At 38.3% G+C, this 23,156-nt stretch overlaps 2 protein-coding genes across 2 annotated transcripts; both read right to left on the bottom strand.

Moving 5' to 3' along the window:
- Window positions 1-734: 734 nt before the first annotated feature.
- LOC140150886 (uncharacterized) lies at window positions 735-5,249 on the bottom strand. The gene is made up of 2 exons (XM_072173046.1): window positions 3,797-5,249; window positions 735-2,784 (listed from the first exon to the last, which is right to left on the bottom strand). The coding sequence occupies exons 1-2, from the start codon at window positions 5,099-5,101 to the stop codon at window positions 1,051-1,053; spliced, it is 3,039 nt and encodes a 1,012-aa protein (XP_072029147.1). The 5' UTR covers window positions 5,102-5,249; the 3' UTR covers window positions 735-1,050.
- LOC140150885 (uncharacterized) lies at window positions 5,249-21,508 on the bottom strand. Its single transcript, XM_072173045.1, has 3 exons — window positions 21,440-21,508; window positions 8,958-12,532; window positions 5,249-8,486 (listed from the first exon to the last, which is right to left on the bottom strand). Exons 2-3 carry the CDS (start codon window positions 11,509-11,511, stop codon window positions 5,251-5,253), a joined length of 5,790 nt encoding a protein of 1,929 aa, XP_072029146.1. The 5' UTR covers window positions 11,512-12,532; window positions 21,440-21,508; the 3' UTR covers window positions 5,249-5,250.
- Between the last annotated feature and the right edge of the window lie 1,648 nt (window positions 21,509-23,156).

The raw sequence follows: 23,156 nt of genomic DNA, 5'->3' as shown, positions 1-23,156 counted from the left end.
AATACCTGAAAATAGGTTTTATTTTTAAATCAAATTCATTAAATTTAATCCGGTGGCAGAGCCGAAGAGGTTGCTTTTGCCGGATAAAGTTTTACTTCTTTCTAAGTGTGGTACATGTGACATTGCAAGAGGTGAAAAATGGTCACCCATGGGCAATTCAAGATATCAAAGTCAAGTTCATCCAATGGGCACATTTTGTCTTTAAACCTATCCCAAATTATTTCTCTTGACATAAGGATTTACACGTTTACGACTTATGGTTTTGGAGTTTTGAGCAAAAAGGTCACAGTTACAAAGGAACTTAGCAGGGGTTAAATTTTAAAAATGCTAAAAATCGATTTTTCTGTAATAACAATTGAAATAAAGAATAGTTTGGACCACCTAGAATAACTTATGTCCTAGGTAGCGAAGCAAAATAGGTCATAGCCAATTGAGCCCTTTTGGTGGTGACATACTAGTATTTCCCTGAGCGATTACGACGTACCTATCGTATGTAAGTAATGTGTCGTTACAGGTAGCTACGTGTATAACTATCTTTATTTTGTACCACCTATAGAATAATAATCGGAGAAGAAAAAAACTTTAACTGACAAAATCATCTAACCTGATAAAACAATAGATTGCAGCCAGCCTAATTATTGTATTCATTTGTAATACTTGAAAAGTAATATAAGCTATAGTTGGTATACCTTCCTCGATTCGATAAAGTGAAATAAAATTTTAAGATTTTCTCAAAAACTTAATTTTTGCAAAAATCAGTTGTGCTGGTTGGATTACCTGCATCATTTCCTTTCTGAAATGTATACTTTTATATACTTCTCATCATTACATTTAGATATGCAAGAAAAACAATACATATATTTATACTGACTTGAGAAAGGTATACAGACGATATATTATATGTGTAAAATATTATACAATATATATTCAAATATTATACATGTACCTCCAAACTTAGGGACTTGTTGTGAGCTGAGCTGGACTCGCAGCTGAGATGGTCTAGTGTGAAACATGTCCATTTACAAGTACATCGCATATTTCATCGTTAGCTTACAAAATGGTGCACTTTTTACTTGGTTTGGGTTCCGGCCTTGGCGAATTATACGCTGCTTGCTCACGACGCCATTGGTCGTTATATCTATTTGCTCTCTGTCTCTCGACTTCCCTGCGTCTCTCGGCTTCCATAGCATCAGCTTGACGCTGACGCTCAGCTTGACGTCGTCGTCTCTCAACTGTTCTCTGCCTCTCGGCTTCTATAGCGTCAGCTTGACGCTGACGCTCATCCAAATCTCGTCTCACCTCGGCTTGACGTTGTAGTCTCTCACGGAATCTGCGTCTCTCGGCATCAGCGTCGGCTTGGCGCTGACGCTCAGCTAAGTCCCGTCTCTCTTCGGCTTGACGTCGTAGTCTCTCAACAGCGCCTCTGCGTCTCTGGGCTTCAGCGTCGGCTTGGCGTTGACGCTCAACTTCTTGCCTGGCTCTCATCAGTCTCACAGCTTCAAGTCTTGCGTTGTAGGGATCAAAATCAAAATCCCCATCATCATCCTCCTCCTCCTCATCATCATAATAGTCCAATAGTTGATGTGGTAGATCTTGCGCGATTGGATCGTCGTCATACAAACCCCCATGTCGTTTAGCTAAATGAGCATAACATTCTTGATCTGTGTTAAAGACTTCTAAGCACTTCCAACACAAGTGTTTTTTACAGATTCTGCACGTCATGTGATTACAGCCATGAGTCTTCTCTATGACTGTGTTGCATACTGGACACTTCTTGGCATCGACTCCTCTTTGCTGCATCCATTTCTCAACATCATCCGTTTTCTTCTGGCTAATTTGAAATTCTTTGCAAGTCATGCCATGAGCATGGGGTTTCTCCCCACATCCGTTACAAAAACTAAACGCACATTCTTCGCATTCCATAGTGCTACCGTCATCATCCTTCTTGTACACCATACCACAATCTGGTCCGGGACAGAATTGGATATCTCCTCTCGAATTACTGGCAACATATGCATCTAATCCAGCCGTGAATAGCTCTTGTCGTTCATCTTCCTTTGGGTATATGGTCTTGATATCACACAGCAATATAGATTCCTCGCATTCTGGACAAGCAATAGGAAATTTCTTCGAATTTCCGGATTCCTTGAGGTGATCTTTGAGGCAAGCAAGACAAAAGAAGTGACCGCAAGCAGCAAGGCGATATGGCTTACTGTTCGCGTCCGAAGGAGGACAATAACACACTCCACACTCAGCATGTATTACGTCATCTTCACTTGCGGCTGAATCCAATAAGTCCTTCAGAATATTGTCTACTTCACTGATCAAACTTTCATATGACTCTTCTGATCCATCTACAAACAGAAGACCACGCTTCAGATCAACCGTTATGTTGTCTACACCAGTGCTAGTCTTCAAGCGCTCCAGATGGGGGCCATACTGTCGAATTAGTGATCGCATTGCTCGTCCTTTCTGTCCTCCAGACCGACTGGATATATCAAGTTCTCTAAACATGGTCTTCAACGCAAATGAGAAAAACTTTCTCAAATCCTCTTTCAAAGATTCTCTATCAGTTTCTTTCCCATACATTATGACTGCCTGTCGTCTGTAATGAATTTCAGCGTGTGCTTTGTTGTTTCTTAGGATGTGTTTGAAGTGTTGCTTTGTTAGTTTATTGAGTACCTTATCCATCCACATCGATGTGACATCCTCCTCCACCAAACTGCTAGCATCAACCTCTTCTGGACACAAAACCACCTGAAGTTTCTTGGATAGATTTTTGACCTGTGATAAATAAAGGAAATCATTTATACAGGGTGAGTAAAAGAGAAGTGCAAAAGAGAAACAAATCGATATTTACGTAAGAACCAAGTTGAACTTTCCAATAATTAAAAATTTTATAAATGCTACTCAAATCATCTTTTGTGAAAAAAATGAAGTGTAACGTTTAATTTTTGATGAGTCATTTAACGGCGATACCCAATTTCACTTTTTGTCCACGAGGCACCATGTATTTTGAATAGAGCAAACAATGTAAAATAAAGACACCAGATCTGAAACTGACTTTAAATTATATCAAGGTTGATGTTTGCGTTCTTTACATTTTGATCCATTGGAGGTCAACGATATCTCAAGAAAGGTACATCCTATACCCCGTTTACATTGGGCAAAAGTCGTAATCGACTTAACCCGTATTTTGAATTACGTCAGCAAATTAATTCGTTTAGTGGGTGTTTACACTGCATCGGCTTAATTCGATTTCAAATGAGCATTCACGAATATCGAATTCATTTGTTACCAATGGTAACGGCAGGTAAATACGAATTCAACAATGTGTTCGTTTACATTAGCAAAAAGTCGTAATTAATGACGACTTATTCGAATTCACTTGAAATGAATGATGATACAAGTCATCATTGGAATTACTACTTATGAGTTACGATTAATTACGACTGTACATGTTTACACGTATGATACGAATTAAGTCGATTACGACTTTAGTGAATTCGATTACGACTTTCGCCCAATGTAAACGAGGTACTAGATAGATAAAACTATACATTTTCTGAATCCTTATGACCAGAGAAATACATTAGTAATGTTTTCGACAAAATTTGATGAAATCTGAAATTTTGACCCCATGTAAAGTTTAATGACCTATTGGAGGCAGCAGCTATATTATGAATCGTTATTACTGTTACGTAACTCCGCATCAATGATATGCCTCTAAATTATTATGATTTTAAAACACCAACTAACACAATTTGGAATAACTATTATTCGACGCAATACTCACGTCTGCATAAGCATCTCCGGAAACGTGGATCCTCTTATCCGGCGGCGTCTTCTTGGTATCTGCAATCTCCACTTTGCAATCAGACGTATCGACTTCTCGAAGGAGTTCAACATCCACTGCCTTATACACATGTTGATTACAGAATAGATCGCATGTGATGACTTGCTTCATTCTGTAGAGCTCATCATTTACGCCACGGCATCCATTCTCCATCAGGCGCTCCAACTCAAGTCGTGCGCCGCTTCCTAAGTTCGGTTCAAGTGTAATGAATGCTCTTTTGATTAAACCTTTCCTGCCTCTATCCTCTGGAATGTTGACTTCTACTTGCTCACAAACGTTGCGAAAGATTCTTCGAAGTTTTCTTTTATGTGAAGCATCAGGAGTATCATTTGATGTTTTTTCTCTGGGAATGAAAACGTTTCTGACTTGTGCTGATGTGTAAAACCTGACATGTTCTTCCAACTCTTCTGTGACCACGTCCTTATCTAGCTGACAAACAAACACTGCCATATTATTTTTGTTATTCATCTTGCAACGAATGTGCTTGCCTCCTAATTGAGTACCATCCAAGTCATTTCTTACATAAACAGCGTCTTCATAGGAATCGCAATTGATGAAGGCATGACCCTTGGATTGACGTGTATACCAAGTAACTGTAACTCTGGTGTAGAATGTTAAGGAATGTAAATTGCCAGCAACACCTCTCTTACGTTTCTCTGGTAGAATAGGTTGTACAGATATAACACCAGAAGGGTCAATATCTGGTCCCATATTCACTGCTTCTTTAGCTTTCTCCGCCGACACGAATGTAGTTTTACCCCATTTTCCTTGCTTTGCTGCAGCAAAATGATTCGGATACTTGACCACATCGACAATGTCATCTTCGTCGATAAACATTTCTTCCAACACCTGGCAAAGAACTTCTGCTGGCATGTCTTCAGAAACTCCGCTCCATTCAACGGTTACGTAATCGTTTTCATCCATCAAGACAAAACCGGTTGCTCCACCTGATTTGACCACTTGCCTTACACTTCCGTATGTCCCAACAGGTATTTCAACATGCTCTCGTTGCGACTTGGCCTTGATTTTATCCAGAGATTTCTTTACCTCTTCTTCCGCCAACATCTTACTGTGAGTGGCAATGTAAATGACCAAGACACCTTGCTCCATATTCACTTCTATGAAACAAGGAACCCTGGTTTGTTGTGTTATTTCATCCTCAAAATGTCTGATATACTCAAACCGATTCTTCGACAGACTTTTCATGATGGCTGTTCCAATCCTATCAATTTTCACTTCTGTCATCACACATGATTTAAGCTTCTCTAAGTCGATATGTCTGCTGAATTCGACAGGTGCTACTTCGTGGATCCAACTGATATCAACTGGTGTCACTATGCACAGGAAATCATTGGAAGTTCTTCGAAATTCGCCGTAAATCACCCATTCTGGTCTTAAGTTAAGGGCCGAAAGAGCTGAGGCTGGATGGAAGACTGCGGTTTTAGTTGTGACGCGACCGTATAACCTGCTCGGATGTGACCATTGAAGACGCTTAAATTTTCAAAGTAGGCACTCATCAAAATCTTCCTCAGCACGTCATTTGTGTTAGTTTCCTCTTCTGTTCTTTTTTCTTCCAGGTGAGGTCGCTCTTGTGGCTCATCTTCTACTTCTGGTATTTGGTTGATTTCTTCGTCGGGATTGTCCTTTCCGTCACTGTTTTCTATTTCATTGGTCTGTCCATTAGCATGGTTGCTGTTTTCTTCCGAATTATGTCGTTCGTTACCATCATATACGTCTTGATTCGTGTCTGCTTCATCGGTACTGGCGTCGTCGGGATTGTCCTTTCCGTCACTGTTTTCTATTTCATTGGTCTGTCCATTGGCATGGTTGCTGTTTTCTTCCGAATTATGTCGTTCGTTACCATCATATACGTCTTGATTCATGTCTACTTCATCGGTACTTGCGTCTCCGTGGTCACTGTTTTCATTTTCATTGGTCATGTTGGTTTGTCCTTCAGCATGGTTGCTGTTTTCCTCCGAATCACGTCGTTGGTCACCATCTTCGTCTTGACCAATGTCCACTTCCAGCGGATCACGCCATTCTTCAGATCTGTTTTCTTGTTCGAATCGGTGACTTTTTCCTTTCATGTTTGTATTCCGTTGCAGTTGTTCACAATATTCGTCTTCGTGATTGACGTGGCTGTGTAAGTGATCGTCATTTACCTCCGATGCACTTTGCGCTTGAGGTTGATTATTTGGTTCGTACGGGTTATAATGTTCTTTCAGTTTCTTAAGACTACTTTCGCTGTTTTGATTTTCCTTCAAATCAATTCGTTCTTTTAGATGGTAACCATCTTCATCTAGCTTCTTGTCCTCCTTTATTTCGTTTCCAGTGATCTGATCCAATACGTCTTCCATGTTTTTCATACTTGAGTCAGTGTTTTGTGAGTTCAAACAGGGTAAATGCTTCTGCTCTGGGAGTTCTTCGTTGGTATTGGCGTCTCCTTGGTCACTGTTTTCTTTTTCATTTGACATATTGGTTTGCCCTTCAGTGTGGTTGCTGCTTTCTTCCGAATCACGTCGTTCGTTACCATCTTCATCTTGATTAGTGTCCACTTCCGGCAGGTCACACATTTGTTCGTAACTGGTTTCTTGTCCGATTTGGTGACTTTCTTCTTTCACGCTGATATTCCTGTGTAGTTGTTCATTAGCCCTTTCTTCGGGATTAATGTGGTTATGCAAGTGATCATCGTCATGCACATGTTCTTTCAGTTCATTGGGAATGCTTTCGTTGGTTTGATCAATCCCTCTGTCTAATTGATCACCGCGTTCCTTCACATCAATCTGTTCTGAATCTTGTTGTTGGCAGTCAATTCCATCTAGTTTATTTTCCTCCGACATTAGAGTTGCAGTGACCTGATTCCCTATTTCTTGCATGTTATTCATGTTTGAGGCTATGTTTTCGTTGGTCATACAGGGTAAAGGTTCCTGCTCTAGGTGCTCTGTTTCTTGTGAGTTTGAACCGACTGCTGCTGCTACCTCGTTGATTCGCTCGTGGGGATTGGCGTCTGACCTATTGCCACTGTTTTCTTTTACCTTCGTTTGCATTTCGACATCGTTGCTATTTTCTTTCGAAACATGTCCTTCACGAAGATCGTCACCATATTCGACTTGACTGGTGTTCACTTCTTGTGGGTCACAATTCTCTTCTGAAATGCTTTGTTGTTCGAATTGTTCACCTTTGTCTTCCATACTTGTATTTTCTTGTAATTGCTCATTATCTGTCTCGTCGGAATGGATTTTCCGAACGGAATGACCTTCAATCAATTCTGACGAATTTTGCACTTTGGGTTGACCATTTGGTTTACACGGGTTGCAATGTTCTTTCAGTTGCCTAGGACTACAGTAACTTTCGTCGTTTTGATTGACTTTTCTTTCTCTTTGATCACAGGATTCCTTCAAATCAATTCGTTCTTTTTGTTGGCAACCATCTTCATCTCGATTCCTTTTCTCCTCAATTTCAACTTTCAGCTGATTGGTAACATCTTTCGATTTCTTCTGTTTGATTCCCTTACTCTTGTTCAACTCTTCTAACACATTTGAGCGTTTTATGGTTAGGTCTAGCTCATCCACATTTTCCTGAACTATTCTGAGTGTTTTAGCATTCAAGCTGTTATCTTTACACCACCTGTTCTTAGCTTTGTCTCCTTGTATAGTTTGCCACTCTTTAAATATTCCAAGAAGCGTAATCACGTCTCCGTCATCAACGCAAAATGGCAACTTCAGTTGATCAGCAACCTTCCTTTCTGCATCTGTTCCGCCTTGGAAGAACACGTTGCCAGGTGCAGATACCAATGCAGCCATTGCAATAGCATCTTCAACTACACCTCTCTTTGCTCCTTCTAGAATAAGTTTTGCAAGACGAGGTTCCACAGGTAGTTTAACCATCTGATTCCCTACATCTGTTAGTGTTCTGTCCTCATCGTTGACTGCCCCTAACAAAATCAATGTCTTCATCGCTTGCTCGATAGCACCTGGCTCAGGAGATTCAACAAAATTGAACTTGTCAACATCCCGGACTCCCATTTGGAGAAGCTTCATGACGGTCATACCCAAATGAACTCTTAATATTTCAGGCTTCATGGATTGATCCATCTCCTGAAACTCTTCGTGGGAATACAATCTGTAGCACTTTCCAGGGCCAGTCCTTCCAGCACGTCCTTTCCTTTGTTCTGCCGATGCTTGCGTGACATTCGTGACCTTCAACATGCTCATACTCTTCCTCGTGTCATACTGAAGTTCTTTAACCATACCTGTGTCAATCACGTATTTGACACCAGGTATTGTTACAGACGTTTCTGCGATATTGGTTGCAAAGACAATCTTCCGGATGTCATCCCGCGTTTTCCTGAAGACCTTAAACTGGTCGTTTGGTTGTAGCTTCCCATGAAGTGGAAGAATCTCGGCGTTGTCATCACCATATCCTTCTTGTGTTATACCCAACTTTCGTCTCAGATTACGACATGCTCGATCAATCTCAAATTGTGACGTAAGAAATACTAGGATATCTCCCTCTAGGTCCTCGTTTATATGTATATCGTAACTTATCTCTACAGCTCTAGTTACATAGTCATCATTCCCAAAAGTTTGGCCTTCTGAGCACCACTCGATATCCACAGGAAAGGTACGTCCTAGTATCACGGCTGTTTGATGTATATAGAATTGGCTTCATTATTAACTAAATACAAACTATAGATGGCGCTATTGATCCTAAATCATATTTCTTTGTTTGCAAGGGTTATGTGATTAATACCGCCAATAAAACAGCTGGAATAAGTGAAACAAGCAACAACGAAATTTTATAAACACATTTTATCAAACAATAAAAGGAATTATTTGTATTAAAAGCTTGAAAGGGTAATTTCCAGTAACTAAATAGCGCCACCAATTTTGGCATTAATACATACATTTTATATCCGAAAAAGCTTTACAAAATACTATAAAAGTGAATAACTTTGTAAAAGAGCTGAAATTAAAGTTGAGAACTACTCACAAACATCTGTATGCATTAGCACGAAATCACTTTTAGATGTTTAAGCCTCAAATTTGGTTATACATGATGTTTTGTTTGAAAAACTAATAAATGATCCCATCCAAACAACCGTGTATTTCTATAACTGGACAACCATCAAAGTACCCTGAGAAAAGCTTTACATCAATAGTCGCTGACATGATGATGATTGTAAAGTGCTTGTTGTTGTCAATTTGTTCTTTCTTGAGCATTGCTAGGAGAATATCGGTGTCCACTGATCGCTCGTGAGCTTCGTCTATGATCACGTATCTATAATTCTCGACGTATTTTGAATCTGCAAGGCAGAAGTTAAGCAGAGTTCGGTCAGTCATAAATGTCGCCATAGTCTTGTCGCTAACCTTCTTTTTATTTCCAGCTATAAAGCCGACCTCATGACCAACCTCACAGTCATATTCTTCGGCGATCCGCTGAGCTAGAGTGATAGCAGCAACACGTCTTGGTTGAGTACACACGATACCTTTTTCATTGCTGGAAGAAGTTTGAGACTGTAAAAACTCCATTAAATACTGGGGCACTTGTGTGCTCTTTCCAGAACCTGTTTCAGCTTGAATAACGCAGGCACGTGTTGATGGGTTCGTCAGTGCATTCAGTATTTCCGTTCTTCTACCATATATTGGTAATGGGTTTCTTAAGCGTCGTCCTTCTCGATTAAGTCGTCTGCGGGAATCATCTATTTGAAGTAAAGCATGCTGCCTTCCGTGATGCTCCAACTCATCGGCAATAATATTGTCAAGATCCTTGGTCATCTTCACTGCAGTTTCTTTGAATTCTTCATAGTATCTCTGATTTTCATCAAGCTTATTTTGAAGCACATTCTTTGTAGTCTCAAGGCGATCAACCTCTTGCCGAGTTTCGCAATACCGTAAAGCGTTCTCGATATCCATAATATCTTGAAGTAGCCTAGCCATATTTCCTTCTATTTCCAGGCTGATGTCCTTCTCTGTTTCTTTGATTTGAGCTATAAGCGCTTCCTGTTGCTTGCGATACATAAGCTTATCGAAATCTGGATTTTGCACAGCTAATCTTGCGTTAAGTGTGTGGCCCTTGACTCGAACGAAACGGAGCTCAGCAACAGCTTCGAATGCGGACTGTTGTGTTTTAAAATTTAGAATAGCCTTGTTACCGGTCTGTCTGGCGTCAATAAATCCATTACGAGCCTCGTCGGGGCAACTCAACACAGCTTTAGCTATATCCCGCTCATCTACACTTCTCGGCAAATTGTCTATAACTACGTCATTAGGTCCAAGAAGATTTTGTGCCTTAGCACTAGAACGTTTTTTAAATGTGTCGCAATCGTCTCGCTTCACAATTTGCTTTTGTTCTGTATTTGACTTTTGTGTGGAAGCTCCCGTTTTATTTTGATTCTGTTGTACATCTTGTATTTTGTTCCCCTTCTCATGTGTACCTGATGAATTCCTAATGAACTTGACCTCAAGATTGTCGCCAAGAATTCCACTGGATTGCTTCCGCAATATAGTCCACGCTTCAGTGGCTTCCTCTGGATATTGAAACTGTACAACAGCATATGTACGACGAAATTGCATTCCTTGAATATCTAAGTCAAAGTTCAGGAGAAAATCATGGATATCTTCTTTGGTTATATATTCCGGGATATTTCTAACCAGAACCGATGTAGATGTCTTCTCACTTTTGTTGGCTACGATTTGGGCCTCTTCGGGTACACTATTCTCATCATCATCATCATCATTCTGTATCTCATTATTCTCTTCTAGTTTGTTTTCTTCAACACCCACCGGTTGAGATTCATTGTCACCATCTGTTATCGTGATCTGGTTACTGCCAGTATCCAACATTTCTGAACTCGTGCACGTATTTTCACCATTTCCACCCCTCGTTTTGCTTTTATGTCGATCAGGATCGCTAGTACCATTGTTTTTAAGTTGATTTTCCATATTTTCTTCAAGAGATGATGTAGCTAATGATGAGTTGTCTTCAACAGCAAAATGTTTCGTTTTTCGTCGTTTGTTTCTTCTTTTACTTGTATGTGAAGTGATTTCGATTGATATAACCTTGGCCGGCTCCCCCATCATCCATCCTTTCAGCTTGTTTTCCGCTTCAATTGCTTCGTCCATGGATGACAATTCTACACGCGCCAAAGATCCGTAAGATTGGTTCTTGTCATGATGCACGTGTAAGCTTCCATATGTGATAGCAAATCTGTCCAAAACATTCGTGAAATTAGATGTTTGGAGGTATTTGTCTTCAGCCGTTATCCTAAGAACTGCCTTTTGCTTTAGCTTGTTGGCGCTACCGGTTTCATGAGACACTTCGGATGCTATAGATGATGTGACAGATTCGTCGTCATTTGTATCATCATGGTTTATGCTTGATGTGTCTTCGCATGTTTCGTATTCGACATAAATTGGAGCACCTGACCGAGTAAGTTGTTTACCATCTAGCTTACAAAATGCATGTTCAGCATCGTTAGTATGCGTAAATTTTAAAATTGCAGCACGTTCATCGCATTCATACTGCAATTTGTAATTCTGTCGTACATCTCTACGCAGAAACGTAGACAATCTTCTTTTGTCCAGTTTTTCGCTATTCTTTCCTGTGATGCGTAAACAACTAGGTGGCACCCTGGTACATTCCTCTTCATTCATGTCCCGTGTATCCGATATCCTCGAAACAGACTTCGATCCTGTAGTTTTTTTTGACGTCTTGTGGCCTGCGACTAGATCTGCTGATCTACTTTTCTTTGTTTCATCAGATGTTTTCTTTGATGTGGAATCTGTGGTCTTATTCGATCCAGATTTTCCAGTCTTTATTGTGTTTGTTCCACCACAAGAGGGCGGCCTATCTTCAGATTGCGACTTTTCTGGTATCAATGTTTCAGCACCTGTATTAGGATCTTTGTCCTTCTTCCTTGGTTGATTTCGTACACCTGAATGACTCGTATCCTCTGCTTTTCCACAAGAGGGCTTACTATCTGCATTCTTTGATGCAGACCTATCTGATTTCCGTGTTCCAGGTCCTTTATTGGAACTTTTCTTTTGACCACCATCTCCCGCTTTTCCCTTCTTCTCAGGTATAGATTGGTTCTTATTATCTGTATTTCCACTACAAGAAGACACCCGAACGTCTGCTTTTGTTTTCGACTTTTCGACCGATGTCAGCACTTCAGCACCTATATTGGAATTTTTGTTCCGACTACTAGCTGCAACGCTTTTCTTTTTCTCAGCCTGTTTTGAAGTAACATGAAGTTCCTGGTTTTCTACCGTTGATGTGGTCGGATCCACTTTAACTTTATTCGCTGTCTTTCGATCACGACTCTTCAGCCGTTGATCTCTCTCTGTGTGTTTTTTATATGAATGTTCACCTTTTCTCTTCTTAAAAGCAACGGCTATTGAAGACTCATGTGGCCCAAGCAACTGACCTTGTAGCGCAAGTAAAGCCTCATTGGCGGCGCCAGGTGACTTGTAAGTAACAAATGCCCATTTCGTCTTTTTATCACCCGGGAATAGAGCCCCAAACGTTCAAAACCTTTTGTTGTGTTTCTTAAGTAATCAGACAGCCATTTCCAAGTGACATCTGACTTTAGGTTACTGATGTGAAGAACGTTACCAGGGTTTCTAGTTGCATCTTGATGATTGTTTCCGGCCATCATCTGTCGTTGTAGGTTTTCTGGAAGTATATCAAAATAAAATAAATTGTTTTCATTCAATCTTCAGTCAACATTAATAGGTATATTTTCACGGGAAAATTTTCTGGACACGTGACCAATGCGTATCAATGTGAGTGTAACCTCGAGCCTGATCCCTGACCCCGGCGGTGACCTCGCTATTCAAGTCTTAGTAATTTTGAATTGGAATAGTATTCTTGGCCGCAATTTCGATAGAAATTCGTGCATTGCAAATTTATTGAATATTATGCAAATCTAATTTCTTCACAATATCATCAAAACGTAATTTCAAAAATATCTACCTACGGAAAAAACCGGGGGAAAAATATTTATCTACGGAAACTCTTACTATAATACTATTAACTTGCGACAAGTAACTTATTTTTGCATCAAAGGAAGAATTCTTCCTATTCAAATACATTGGTAGACAACCCGCTGTGCTCGAGGTCACGTACCATAATGCAAATATGTCTGCGCCAATGGGTATCACGTGTCCAGAAAATTTTCCCGTAAAAAATACAAATGAATATTAATATTAAAAAATACGTGCATTTTTGGATCTTCGATTTATAAGATTTTGTGAGCTTTTCATTACGTGACAGGTTCAAGCCGGTGGGGGGGGCGTTCAAGCAGAATGTATTCCAGTACGTATGACCTTACTTTGACACTGTAATCGCTCCTAACCAAATTTGTATCCCGGTATAGCTAACACGTAGGAATGGACGATTCCAGAATTAACGGCACCTACCCTAAAGAAGACATGGGAAATCAACAACTTTTTGATGTTCTCTTTTCTTCTTTAGGGGAAACGTCGTTAGCAATTGCGAGCACCAACATGCTATATACACTCCTCACACTTTTGAACACGAGAGTCCGTGATCAATATTTTTAGAATCCAATTGAAGTTAACCTCTTTAATCAATTGAATATTGATAGCTGATTGATCATTGATCCCAGAACACCATCTCAAACGCTGCTTACCAGCAGGCGCGTAGCAAGCGGGGGGACAGGGTGGACGAAGTCCATGGGCCCCGAGGGTTCAGGGGCCCCAAGCAAAAAAGAAAATTAAATAAGCGATAATTTAAAGGAGATGCTAAAAAGCAGGGCCGAATTTACCCGGGCCATGCCAACATTTGGAGGCCCAAACTCACCGTGAGGAAGGTGTGTGCACTCAAGAGGCCAAGTTTGGTTTACAAATTGGGGCCCTACTATAAGATCGACAGTGGTGGCAGAAGCATTGCAAATTAGAGGACGATAAGCATATTTTTTTCCTATCTTACTAGGACATTTGAGCGCGAAATAAAATTTTAATTTCAGACCATTTTAGCCCAAAATGAAGGTGAATTTTACTATGTGATGGGCTAGTATGATATGCGCGAAGCACTCAAAATTGTGCAATTTTGCCATATTTTTATCCAAAACATGCTTTTTTCGGGCTAAGAAGAACATGCATAGGGCAATTGGGGGGGGGGCCTCTGGCCCAATGGAAAATCCGGCCATGCTAAAAGGGCCCCGCACTGATTCTTGTCCATGGGCCCTCGGGGCTCTTGCTACGCCCCTACTTACCAGCATGCTATGTTAAGACTGTGCTAAAAATTAAACTGCGATCATGAACTCTGTATAGGAAGGATATAATCTTTCTTTTGTTATTTCATATTCTATTTGTCAATATGATTTATGAGGTCAGATGTGTCATACGTGTCTTCATTAGGGGTAGGGCCAAAATATCTGTGACCGCCCAATAAATGTCTCAATAAAACACTATACCCAATTTATTAAACGATTTAAGACACGACGGAGGGGCATTGCACAACATAGCTGCGTTTCACGTGGGGGAATATGGATGGCGGATACCTTCTAAAAATGCCTAAGATAATACGCCTAACCTTACACGTCTAAGATGCAATCGTAGATGTCTAAGTCGCCCCATTTTTTTTTATCAGGTATTAGAACAGGTTGAGCAAATAACACGACCCCAACCATGCCAACAGTACACGGCCTGCAACATTAGCTACATCTGGTCAACTACTGCACACCGACATCACCCGGTTAATAATTACATTATACAGCAGAGACACTGAAATTAATACCTGGGATTAATACACGTGAATGTGCTATGCACGATTTGATATTAGGCGATAAATCTTTGGATACCGGGGTAGAAAATGATGAATATCTCCCGTAATTGATTTAGTTAAAGAAGCCAGATTCGGTTCCTTGCACTTGAATATACGTGTTCAATGGATATGATAGTCGTTAGCTAGTGTCTTGAAAAAGAAGCGTGCGTCTTGAACTCAAAAACTGACAAAAATATTCTGCTTTTATATGTGCCGATCTATAGTGCAGCGTAGGCTAGCTGCACTCACTCGTGCAAGCAGTCTAAAAGCATATGACCTTTGACCTCATAATGGGCTATACATGCTCACTCACACACAGAGAGGTCAATTACAAGGCTATTGTCAATAGCCTTAGTCAGATGTCCCTCGGCTCATTATGCGTCTCAAAGGTCGGAACAAAATGCCCATGCGTGGCTGTGGATTCAACCTACCATGGCGATTTCTGCCATGAAGATATCGGGGCGATGACACTGTGTACTGGGTGCACTCTCCATCGATAGTTGTCGAACTACATCATGCATAGTACGCCTGATCTCAGCAAGATATTGATCTGAATGTGTGACCGCCATTTTTCAAGTGGCACCCGCCTAAAGATCGTCCGTCGTACGTTTTGATTGAATTTCGGATACCATTTCGGAGTCCATCACTAGTCATGGTAAATGATCAATCTTGGATGTGTAGGCCTAAAGAACAATCTTAGGCGTGTAAAATCTTAGGCGTCTAAGATTTGATTGGCCAGTAATTGAATACGCTCAAGATGGTTGGCCGTTTGTGATTTCTGGCTCTGTGATTCGTCTAAGATCGCATCTTGGACGTCTAAGATTGCATCCTAGACGTTTAAGGTTAGGCATATTATCTTAGGCGCCTTTAGAAGGTATCCGCCGTCCATAAAATAGTCTAGTGAATGTATTTAGTTAATTCTTTTCCCTTTACATTTCCCCATGTACATTTACGTATGACTAACATTTTTGTTTAAAGTAGATGCCTAACATGTTGCGAGTAAAAAAAGACAGGTGCCCGTCCGTCGGTACCCTTAAGCAAAAAAAGAAATACGAGGTCAAAATTGCTTCGAGGTAAAAGCTGAGATTTTAAAGGTTAAAAGCTATACCAAAATATTCCTCAGGTTCAGAAAAAGATTCAGCAAAAAATATAGTTTAACCTACACACGACCAATCATGGTGGAGTTTTTAGCGAAAAAGTCAAAGGTTAAAGGTTCAAATGTGAGCTCTAGGCCTCCATGGGTCAAACACAGGGAATTAATGCTCGTCTTGTGTTAATAATAATAATAGTTTTCACTATCTACGGCATTTATTTATTTACCAGGTAACGTTGGAAATTAGGTCAGCATCAATTTAACCAATCGGGCAATATCTTCATTTGTTGTGTTACCATGGTAACGAAACATCGTAGGCCTATGTACCCAGGAAACACAAAACGTTTTAGACATCATTTGAAAAGGTTAGAAAAGGTTGCCAGAAAACGTTCAAATGTCAGGTTATACAAATGACATAATAAAGGGTATAAAACGTTTTCATAGCATTCAAAAGCATTTGCTGATAACCTACTGCAAATATTCGAACATAATGTTATTTAAGTGTTGACAAAATATTTGGCAAAAATGTTTGCAAAAAATATTTTTACAATAACATTTTGAAAACATTTTAAAAATATTGTTGCAGTGTGTTTTCATACAAAATGTTTTACCCCCATTTCATATTAATACAACATTTTTATCTAAACCAAAACCCAAAATTTGGAAATGTAATATGATAAATATGTGCATGGGGAATTTTTAAAAAAAATTGCGCTTTTCTCAAAAACTGCCCATTTTGTCAGATTGGCAATTCCAAGCATCATTCCGCAACGCGAAGTTTGCATATGCAAATTAAGGTCGTTTGGAAAAGTTTCTCCCGCCTTAATCTTTCACTTACCAAAAATAGTTTCTATTAGTTTTCATTATACTATTCACCTAACTAATTGGCTGCTGCATTAAAAAGAATACATCAATAGTAAAGAGAATATCGGCTATCTGCTCTACAGCCTGTCTCATAAAAAGTTGTGCAAGTAAAAAGCGCCCTCTTCGGCAATTAGAAAATACTGTTGTGACATGATGCTTACATCAACGTCAAGAGTAAAGTCTTAGCTTGCAAATGCCGTTTGTTCTGTTCAATTTGCTTGGTTTAATCTCGAGGTATGTTTAGTTAACGGCGAAAGGGTAAAATCACAATTGTGCCACTTTTTACTAGGGAATAGGGCTGTACATGTAAATAAATGATAGCATCAAGTTTATCAAGAGTTCCTTCGTGAAATCAAAAGAATTCATTGATTACGCAACAATACAAAATTGTTTTTACTGTTTTATCATGATACAGGCATAATGATTCTTTTTTGCCACTTGAAACAGATTAAAGATAACAAAAAATATTTCCCATTCTGCTGTAAAATTAAATATATGTACATGTTAATGATTTTATTATGGTAAATACTGTTCCCTTTGTCACTGAAGACATGTTAAAAGGCAAATAGACAAATATTGCACACTCTCTGTTATAAAATTAAAATCATGTCAACGAAATGTTGCATATCGTGTTAGTTTGAAATTTTACTGTGCAATATTGTTACATAATCATTTCTAGGCTACAAATGAATGTTCTTTTATTAACTACCGTATACTGTACGGGTATTTGGATATAACCATGATAACATTCTAAAAAAAGTGGCACAAAAGGGTTTTCTACCTATACATTTGTGTTCAGTGAAGCAGATCTCTGGATTGCCGAAACCAAAATGAATGAAACAAACGGTATTTGAAAGCTATGACTGATCCCTTGACATTGATGTAAGCATCATGTCACAAAAGTATTTTCTAATTGCCAGAGATGGCGCTATCCATTTGCACAATATTTTTTAGACAGGCTGTTATAAGATTTTTTTTAAACCTTTATGGACAAAACTTCTTGTGGGGTTACAATTTTAGCCGGCTGTCATTTCTGAAAAGGAGCGTTAGCTGAGATATTTTTTGTTGCAAAATGCAAATTGTGTGATTTGTTTACTTTTTTATTCAACCAGCCATAACTTAGTAAAAGTGAAAGTAAATAAAGTATGAACTTCATATATGCTGGCCATATTGTGTCTTTGACTAAGATCTAATTTGCGCCCCCGGTCTACGAATTCCTGGATACGCGCCTGATTCCGATATTCGTTGACCAAAAAAAATGCATTTTTAGGCCTATATCCTGATTCATTTGGGGGGGTGAAATGCATTATTTAGAATATTTTGCTCAATTTTGACCCAAAAAGTTAATTTTACATGATAAAAAAAACGTGATATTTGAAATAACAAGTACATGTATACCAATGTATTGATATGAATGTGTATGTCAAACAGTTTAATCATAACAACTTCCTGAAACCAAAACTTTTTGACCTGCACCTATTCAAAACATCATGGAAGAGCTGAGATGCGAAAAGGCTTACATCCACTTCTAGCCGAAATTGAGTTATTAGCATAACATTATTGTGTGGGTAAAAATGCACATTTTGGTTGTTGTTTGATCTTTATACCACCTTCCCTTCTGGAGATATCGTATATTTCCACTTCGGGAAATCTTCGGGAATTTCGGAAATCGGGACTTTATAATGACCATAACATTTTAGGAAAATAGTTTTGTTTTACTTTTTTGATGTTTTATACAGGGTGTCCCAAAAAAAAGAGGCCCCTCATTGCGCCCCCTTTTTCTCCTATTTCTGAAAAATTAATCAAATATATTTTGGTATGTAAAACAACCTTGCATCGTTAGATTTAATAAACCAAAACAATTTTATCAATCGGTTCACAACTTTTGAAGATATGCTCTTTTAAAGAAATGTACCCGTTTTTCACTCTGTCCACGGAGAAGGTTTGGCTACTTCAAAGATTGAAAAGGAGTACACATACCATGCATGAATATCAAACATTCCTCAATGATAACTTTATAAAATAACTTTATTTATGGAATGGGCTTTACCGGTGGGTTTATGGGCAATGGATTTTGTTAATAGTGTCATTAATTTGTGGGTAAAATGGATGCCGAATGGGATTTCTTTTGCTTTACTTGCAATTACTTATTTTTTCTTGGTTATTTATGCCTTTTGTTTTATTATGTTTTTTACTTTCTTACTTTGTTGTTTCTTGATTTCTTTTTTTATTTACAACATAAGTCATTTCTCTTTTTAGGATAAACGGTAGCCCTAAAAGGCTGTTTGGTTTGTCTTTGGTTCTTCTGAACTGAGTTTACTGTGCTGCTCTGCCCTCTACCTGGTGGCCTCCTTGGCGAATACAGGTTTCAGCCCCGGTCCTCATTGCATCAATTGCATTGCGCACCATCCTTTTGCGCCGTCAGTAATACGTTTGCGAAGATCTTAGATTTTGCCACAAAGGAAAAAAGGTGGTGTGATGTCTGGTGATCGTGCAGGCCACTCCACAGCATGAGCCATCCCAACAACTCTGTTTGCTATCCGTGGACAGAGTGAAAAACGGGTACTTTTATTCAAAAGAGCATATCTTCAAAAGTTGTGAGCCGATTGAAATAATTGTTTTGGTTTATTAAAGCTAACAATTTAAGGTTTCTTTGCATACCAAAATATACTTAATCAACTTTTCAGAAATAGGAGAAAAAGAGGGCGCAATGAGGGGCCTCTTTTTTTTGGGACACCCTGTAGTAGCCTTGAATGTTCTTTTACTTTTAAAACCAAAAGGAACTGTTATTGGGTCACTATGTTTGAAAGAAATTAATTTTAATTAACATAAAGTTGTAGCTTCGAAAATACTCAAAAAATGGTCGAAAATGACATTTTGGCGAATTTAATTAAAAATTCATAATTAAAAAAGTAAATGAGATATTTCAATTGTTCTTTTTGATTTTAAAAGCATTACCAAGTTGCATAATGTAGTACAAAAAATGGGCTCAAATTTGATTGCAAACTAGGTGGTTTCTAGAAAACGGGTACAATTATTGTGCTTCAAAAGGGCTTACATCCACAAAAGGCGCGATATAAAATAAATAATAAAATAAAAAAGGAAGGATTGAAAATTGTTCCAAACCTTTTCTATTAGTTTCTATTCATCAACACTTTGTGCAACACCAAAATGAATCAAATCGAACTAATTGCATAATTAAAAATGCTGTTTTTCTCAAAAAGTGGATGTAAACCCTTTTGCAGATCAGCTCTTAGGCCTATATAAAATGATGGTTAAACATCTCCATAGTTTCATTCAAATTATGGTTTGTTTGTTATTCAAACGTTTTTATTGCAATTAATATTATTTATATGAACTGGTATTTCAATTTAAAGTAGTTGTATAAGTCGCATGTGTGACAGTTTAATACCATAGCAACAACCATTTATGCCAAATATTGGATAAGTTTTGATTGCAATGAGTGCCATAAAAATCGACTGAAAAATGGCGGCAAACGTGATTGCTATGGTAACTGGCCAACTTGTGACATCTGCAAATATCCTGAAATTGTGGTACCCTTTAACATCAAGAATATCAAATGAATGTATACCTGAGTGGAAGAAGGGCCCAACTCCATCAAAACTGTTTTTGAGATATTAAGAAAAAAACTTAATATTTGGAAAAGTTTTATACACAGAATGTTTTCATCTTCAGGGGATCTTTAATACATGAACATACAGTATTACATACATTCGAAATTATATATGATGTTTCCATGGCAACGGTACAGGTCATAATACGAGCTGGAGTTGGGCCCTTCTTCCACTAATATACTGTAAGTGCCAGTTCCGTATAGCAGATGTGTTATAAATAGCTACAGAAATTAGGTAATTATCCATTAATTGCACAAGTAGAAGCATGTAATGCTTAGCAAGAAAGTTTATTGTAGTTAAAGCAGATTTCATGGATGAACAAAATTCCTCTTTAATCCAATATTTGTGGAAGAAGGGCCCGACTCCATGGAGTTGGGCTTTTCTTCCATAAAAACATGATTAAGTGTACGTGGAAGACTATTTAGAGAGTGAATTTTGGCTCATCTTTCACACACAAGGAAGAACAGTCTGCTGGCAATAAAATGCTGGGTCTAACTCATTTTTGTAAAAAATTGGAGTTGGGCCCTTCTTCCACTCAGGTATTCAATTGTAGTTAAAGCTTTTGTATAACAACAAACCAATAGAATTTTAGCCAAAAATTCCAACTTTTAGCCAAAAACGAGCATTTTATGCTGAACTGGGTTTTAAGGGCCGGTTATAAGTCAAAAACCTTTTGTTTCAGGAAGTTGCCATAATTGACTTTTTTGATGTACACATTAATATCAATACAATGATATACTTTTTATTTTAAATATCTTAAATTGACTTATATCACCTAAATAGGCCTAGGCCCTAATCCAAATTTCCAAATTATTCTGTCAAGATATAGGCCTAAAAGATTACATTTTTTACGTTTACAAATATGAAGTTCATGCTAAGGTTATAGCTGTTTTAATATTCACATTTTTAACCCAAATATCTCAGCTAGCCTACGTCACTTTTCAGAAATGACAGCCGGGCCAAATGATAAGATCAGAGACTCAGAGCATGTGCAGATAAATTTTAGAAGCTTAATTGTCCAAAAATGTTGCAATAAAGAAAACCCGCTCAAAATCACTATACAATACATGCGATAGCTCTGATAGCTCACAATCATAACGACCATAATGTTCCACATCGATACGTGCTACTGAACGTAACCTGGTATACATTTTATTAATGTGTAGGCCTACACATTATATATACATTGTATTTTCTTACCAGTTCTTGAGCAATCGAGAACGCCATATTATTCCTGCACCATGGGAATATCTGCCAACGAGTCGCATAATACCAGCAACACAGACAATAACACGTATAAATTAAATGTTAGCCAAAGGAGTGCCAAACTAAGCTATAATTAGACTGAAAAAATTACCCATTGCGATAACTTCAATTGATAATATACACCGATAGACATTGTGATGCAACCATTCATGCAATATTACTTGAACTTCCACCTTCCCGCTGTACATGTAAAGCCGATATGTCAGTTTGGTGTTGCACATACACGGGGATTCCCTGGCCATATCTATTATTAGCCGAATTGTGACGTCAGTTCAACGCGCCAGTCATATGAATGTTTCTATTTTTAGTCTCGAGCCCGGACGGCTCTGCTAGGGAGGGGCATTGCGCGATCTGCAGCCGGCCTCATCCCCCCACTTTTCTCAATAAAAAAATGAGAGATTTTTATACCACAGTAAGCCTTTGGCTATATGTAGGCCTGCAAAATATTTAAGTTGCAGATTAATTCGTTTACATGTAGCCAAAATATCGTCAAATTTGTAAATAACGCTCGAAACCAATACGGGATACACATAGGCTAATTCATGCATAACTCGCAAACACAAAATCGGAATTAACTGAAACTTCGGGAGTATTCTTTTATTGAGGATATCTACTAAAAAATGACACAAAAAGAGGACCCCCGTGTCACAAAATACTCCATTATTAACATTGAAATATTATCATTTATCACAGATCTGTCAGCTGTGCATTTAAGCCCCCCCCCCCCCATAGTAAAAGTTATATTTATCATTATTACCCGCATTATTAGTATCTGAATGATATGGCAAAGTGTATTAAGTCCCGGTTCGAAGTGGCCTACCTGGAATTTTTTTTCATGTGATACAAGAATATAATGGTCTTGATACAATAATATTGCACTCATAACTTTATTTATTTATTTATTTATTTATTTATTTATTTATTTATTTATTTATTTATTTATTTATTTTATTATTATTTTATTTCTTCTTTAAGGGTACCTGTATACATGGCCTACCTACAAGTGACTCATTTTGGAATGTAATCATGCATTGTGAAAAGAAAAATAGTTTCCGCGGCGTCAATGGGACTCGAACCAGCGACCCGTAGTTTACTAATTCAGAGCCCCATCCAGATTTTCAAAGTATCATATGTGACCGTACAGCACGAATGAGCCGTAAATGTCCTCAATTGTATTCTGAGTTACAGTGTAAAATGGGCATGAAGGTCATATCCATAGGTATTTCAATTTGGTGCTCCGTGTATCTCATTAAATGAGGTACACGTAGCACCCAATTGAGGTACCTATGAATACGACCTTCATGCCCATTTTACACTGTAACTCAGAATACAATTGAGGACATTTACGGCTCATTCGTGCTGTACGGTCACATATGATTTAAATTAATCTTAACTTGATACTACTCATTTAATATATTACATTTTTTATTTTGGTAATTTCATGTTAGTATATTGAGATAAAAGCATGTTTTAACTATATATAATTAATATATTAATATATTTTAATAAAAGCTTTGAAACCCTGAACATTTAAATAATATGAAATCTTAAAGTACGGGGACTTCAACTTCAACCGCATTCTACCTTAACTGTTGTTGGTACTTTTTAAAATGATTGCCTAGATTTTAAAGGCATCAGTGGATCAACTGGA

The sequence above is a fragment of the Amphiura filiformis genome, chromosome 4, assembly GCF_039555335.1.
Source record: "Amphiura filiformis chromosome 4, Afil_fr2py, whole genome shotgun sequence".
NCBI classification, from domain to species: Eukaryota; Metazoa; Echinodermata; class Ophiuroidea; order Amphilepidida; family Amphiuridae; genus Amphiura; species Amphiura filiformis.
This window is presented reverse-complemented; position numbering and strand designations above follow the sequence as displayed.